Raw genomic sequence first — 5,277 nt, 5'->3', positions numbered from 1 at the left:
AGAACACTCATGGGAGTCAATGTCACAGGGTTACATTTCAGAGCATTTCATGCTTCCTCATCAAAAGGAGGAAGATGTGGAAGAGACTTGAAAAATCTCATGGAATCTCAGCTTCCTGGAGCCACAGAGGACAGAGCACATTGCCCTGAGATAATCTTCAAGCCTTAGACCGAAATGATCCCCTTAAGGTTTTAAACATAGTTTACTTTAACTGGTAAAGATCATCCATCTCGAACATTGTGCTCTTTTGATGAATGGGACTTTTTTTCCTTTTAATTTTGTTTTATTATTTTCTGTGTGTGTGCTGTCAAATTAGATCTGACTAGTACAGGAGGAGATTGTCCCTCCTTCTCCAGCAGAGCATCTGGTGGATTTGAACCGCATACCTCTGGGATTGCAGTACAGCTTCTTGCCACTAGGCCACCAGAGCTCCCCGAACATTGTGCTCTTTTAATGATAAGAAATCCAGTCAGTTAGAGCAAATTAAGAGTTCAGATGGACCCACGTGGAGGGAGGGCTATGAGGTTTACGGGCAGGACTGTTCTGAGGAACAGTGAAGGGACACACAGCTTCAGGAATGGAGGGAGGGCCATGAGGTTACGGGCAGGACTGTTCTGAGGAACAGTGAAGGGACACACAGCTTCAGGAATGTTCTCAGCATCCCTGAGCGGTGTGTTTGTGTTCTTCACATCAATAATAAAGCTCCTTCATCATTTAGATGGCCTCTCATCTCAGACACTCCTGACACAGAGGTGCACACTCACTAATCCTGTCCAGGTTGTAGCGTCCCCACCAAACCCTTCCCTGGAGTCTTTGGTGAGCGGACAGGGAAGCAGCCTGGTCCCTCGAGTCTGAGAGCCAGGGCTGGGGCCCTCTGTCCCTTCTCCTTCCCAGGAGGGCTACGTCCATGCTACTGTGCGCCCTTGTCCTCCGGCAGAGCTCAGAGAGAGCCTTCTGAGTGACCCAGATATCTCATTTCCCCCCAGCTCGTCCAGCGGAGGGCTCAGAGCTCTGGAGATGACCCCTCAGGTGAAGCACAAGACGGGGCTGTCTGCTGAGGAGAATGGAGCCATTCATCAGGCAGGTCCGCGAGCAGCCAGGGCTGGTGGACACGCAGCCAGACCGGAGAGCCGCCGAGGAGCCGGGGCTGGACGAGTGGGTCCTGCCAGGCCTTGGACACCGTCTCCAGAGGGTGGAGAGGAGCCAGCCTAGACCGAGACTGCCTGGAGGAGAATGGACGGAGCTCCAGGGCGTAAATGTGGGGGTCTTCCAAGTTACGCACCCCACCTCCAGAGCCCTTGCTGATGGGGGTGTCTTGGGAAGCCAGAGGTGAGTTCTGACAGTGCCTCTCATTCTTCACCAGAAATCAGCAGAGGTAGGGTCCAGGGGGGTGTTTTGCTGTTGAGCTGGGTGCCAGCCCCTGGTGGCCCTGCAGGAGCACCAGGCCTTTCCTCCTGGCCCGTCTAACTCAGCCGTCTCTGCCTGTGAACACAGCCTCTGCTGGCCGCTGGATGGTGGCTGTGAACGAGGTGTGTTGGCTGATCATTGCACAGGGATCTCCTGCACGGAAAGTGAGCGTTCTTAGTGCCCTAAGAAATGCTTTATTGTTTTGTTAGGTTCCAAGCTCAGTGTGACCTATAGCACTTATGTACATCAGAACAAAACCTTGAAACCCTGCCCTAGCTGGCCCTATTCTGCCCCATCTGGCTCCATCTGGCCCCATTCTGCCCCGTCCTCCTCTATCTGGCTCCGTTCTGCCCCGTCCTGCCCTATCCGGCTCCATCCTGCCCTATCTGACTCCATCTGGCTCCATCCTGCCCCGTCTGTCACCATCCTGCCCCATCTGTCACCATCCTGCCCCATCTGTCACCATCCTGCCCTGTCTGGCCCCATCCTCTCAATCTCTGCTGTGCTTAAGCCCCTCGCCACAGTCTCTGTGCACCCCCACTTCATGAAGAGTCTTCCTCGCCCCCCCTTGACCCTCCACTTCTCCAAGCATGTCCTCCCCCCACCCCCCATTAACACGCCTGACGTTTATGAGACAAAGCCTTACCATCCTTGATGCGAACGCACCACCCTGGGTTCACCTCCTCTGGGCTGATGTCTCTGTTCTCGTGAGAATGTGGTGCGTCCTCCACTCCTTATCCGTGGTCCTCCTACTGTCTTCCTTACTCTTTGTCCCACTGTCACAAGCGTGAGAAGCAGTTGAAAACGCCAGGGCTGGGGTCAGGCGCCGCTCGATCTTTGAACTGACATCCCCGCTACCTAGCACTTTGAAGATACCCTCAGCAGCCGATTCCCCAGTGCAGTGTGTCTCCTGACCTCTTGACCGCTGCCACGGCGGATGTTGATCGTGGATCAGAGTAAAAGCAAGTCGTTGGTGTCCGTCTTTTCTCCGTCTATCGTGATGTCACCTGTTGGTCCAGGGGGGAGAATTTTTGTTTTCTTGATGTTGAGATGTAGTCCATATTGAAGGCTGTAGTCTTTGATCTTCTTGAAAAAGTGCTTTTTTTTTTTTAAAAAAAAAAAGAGTGCTTCAAGTGCTTTTTGTAGACAGGAGTATATCATCTGCACAGTACAGGTTGGTGATGAGTTGACGAGTCTTCCTCTCGTCCTAATGCCCCAGTCTTCACATAGTCTGGCCACTTGGATGGCTTCCTCAGCATACATGTTGGATCGATTCCGTGTCCCTCGATCAAGTCAAGAACTCTTGGCATGATTCTTTTAAGGCATCCAGACACCTCAGCACAGTGACCTGGTGAAAGCAGGTGGGCCCCTGACCCAGCTCTTTGCAGTCTGTCCGAGGTTTCTGTCTGGGTCTGGACTGAAGTGTCCTCTGCTGATGTGTGCGGGGAAACTTGGCAGACACGCCAAGGGCACGTGTGTCTACGACCGGCCGCGTCCTGGGAGGCAGTATGGTACACGGGCATGTTCTAGAGCCTCGCGGGCCTGGACTCTGCTCTGACCAGCAGAAAACCCCGCACGTGCTCGTTGTCTTTGCCCCGTTAATCTGAGCCCACCAGCAGCTCTGCAGGAGAGAGATGTGACAGCAGGCTGCTTGGCCGGAGACTACAGCTCGGAGACCCTGGAGGGCAGGTCTGCTCTGTCCTGCAGGCTTCTCTGAGCGGGACTGGCCCATCAGCAGTGGTCATTGGAGTGGAAGGCTGTGGTTTGTGGACGGAAGTGGAGAAATAGCGCCGTCTTGATTAACGCTCAGTTGATCTCCTTCGCCCCTTTCTCCGTCCTGTGTCTCTCGCGTCTGAGGGAAGGCGTGGCGAGGCAGGTGGGGGGTGGGGGGTCGCTAGCGAGTGGGCTCACCTGCTCACAGCTAGACAGAGAGTTCCTGACCCCCGCAGCCTCGCCATATTTGACAAGGACGCCGCCCCACAGGTAGTGTTGGGTCCACAGGAAACGGGGCTCTGAGACAGTGGCCGGAGCTGCAGTGCACCCCTCTTCCAGGAGCGGGACGGCGAGCCCTGCTTGTCTTTGCTGACAGGATGGACTGTTTACCCAAGAGATTGTGCATCTAAGTGGGGCGTTGGGAGGAACTTTGCTGCGGTTGTAGGAGCCATTCAGCCCCGACGCTTAGCGACCCCACGTGCAACAGGGCAGCGCCTGCCGGCTCCTGCACGTCCTCGGGCTGCAGTCCCTGCTGGGCTTTGGGCTTGACCGTCACCGTAGCCACCATGTCGGCCATGCTCGCTGAAGCGTCCTCTTCCCACGGACCCTCTGCCTTTCCAAGCATGATGCCCGTCTCCAGGGACTGGCCCCTCCTGGTGATGCGGCCAACACCAGGACAAATCAGTGTCACAGTCACTGGGCTGCAGACTTCCCCAGGCTAGGTTGGCCCCAGACTTAAATTCAGAGATGTTCCTAGGGAACATGAGAATTTGAGCACAAAGTCTGTTTGCAGTGGAGAGGCAGGGCACACCCTGGGGAACTCCCTGTTTCCCTGAAGGTCTTCAGCTGAGGAGGTAACCACCCATGACCACAGCCAGAACGACTGTGTGAGCAGACAGTTGGACGTCACAGCTGATACATGAGATCAGTGTCATCTAGGGCTCACCTGGGCTCGTGTCACGAAGATGGCAGAGATCTGACACTGGAAGTGCTACACGCTGATAGCTGCCTGTGTCTGCTGGCCAGAGTGGGTCGGAGAGCCTGGTGTGAGGGTGGGAAGTACGGCAGGGCTAGAGCTCAAAGGAACAAAGAGCCCAGCCCAGGGACACGGCTTCACGTAGAGGAAACGCAGCCCTCACGCTGGACGTCCAAGCAGCAGCAGGGGACGTGCAGGGAAGATTGACGTTGCCAAGGATTTCAGTTCACTTAGAGCCAAAATCACCTCAAAGGACTTACTGTGTCCACTCTCGAGGACCTCTTTATTTTTGTTTTTTGAGGATCTCTTTGAAGTGTAAAAGTGCAAGGATGTCCAATTAAAGACCAAGGTGGGTAAGACCCCCAACTGTGGTTTTTCCAGCTGCTTCCTGTGCATGTGAAAGTTGGATGGTGAATAAGGAAACTGAAGACAGGTTGACACCTTTGAACTGTGGTGTTGGCGAAGATGGCTGACTATCCCGCAAATTACCGGGAGAGCGAGAGTCTCTCGTCGTTACCCTTTGTTTTCAGTGACTGGTTCAATCACCAGGCCTTTCTTCCGAGAGGCGTCCCAGGGCAGATTCAGGCCTCCAGCCTCTCTGTTAGCCGCTGGGTGCTTCTCCACTGGCACCACTCAGGGCACCCAGGTGATCACAGGACTTCCTCAAAGTGGGAGGTGGTGGGAGGGAGTCAGAGATGTGACCAAGGGAGAGAGAGCCAGAGAGACGAAGGCAGGATGCACCCAGCGTTGCTGGCCGTGAGTAAGAAAAGCCAAAAGGACGACCCGAATTCTCCCCTGGAGCCCCCAGCATGGCACGCAGCCCAGCAAGACCCTGCGGAAGCCCTGGCTCCAGGGCTTGGAGTCAAGTTCTGGGTTCTTGAGGCTGGTCCATTTGTGCTGTATTATTGCAGGTGTAGCGAGGGACGGCGGTGAGCTTGAGCTGATGAGTGTGTGTGATGGGAGGCCTGCCTGACCGGAGAAGGTGCCGGAGCTGGAGTGTGGCTGGGGGTCCGGCTGTCACAGTCCCCGGCACATCTGTCCCCCCGGGTCCCTGGCCCGCACAGTGTCCAGCACGTCTACCCTCCAGGTCCCTGACCCCTTCCTGCACAGTCCTCTGGACGTCTGTCCCCCCGGGTCCCTGGCCCCCCCTCACACAGCATCCTACACGCCTGCCCCCAGGT

At 55.6% G+C, this 5,277-nt stretch overlaps 1 protein-coding gene across 1 annotated transcript in view; it reads left to right on the top strand.

The window, feature by feature from the left end:
• The first annotated feature begins 1,063 nt into the window (after positions 1-1,063).
• Positions 1,064-5,277, top strand: part of LOC102861376 — a 38,212-nt gene continuing 33,998 nt past the window's right edge. The window contains exons 1-3 of the mRNA XM_006894689.1: positions 1,064-1,329; positions 1,436-1,571; positions 5,184-5,275. Of these exons, the coding sequence (XP_006894751.1) occupies positions 1,064-1,329; positions 1,436-1,571; positions 5,184-5,275 (494 nt within the window). The remainder of the gene's footprint in view (positions 1,330-1,435; positions 1,572-5,183; positions 5,276-5,277) is intronic.

Source organism: Elephantulus edwardii, unplaced genomic scaffold (genome assembly GCF_000299155.1).
Source record: "Elephantulus edwardii isolate Elephantulus edwardi_28Jun2011 unplaced genomic scaffold, EleEdw1.0 scaffold00148, whole genome shotgun sequence".
Classification (NCBI taxonomy): domain Eukaryota; kingdom Metazoa; phylum Chordata; class Mammalia; order Macroscelidea; family Macroscelididae; genus Elephantulus; species Elephantulus edwardii.
The sequence above is the reverse complement of the archived record's forward strand: the minus strand, read 5'-3'. Positions and strand labels throughout refer to the sequence as shown.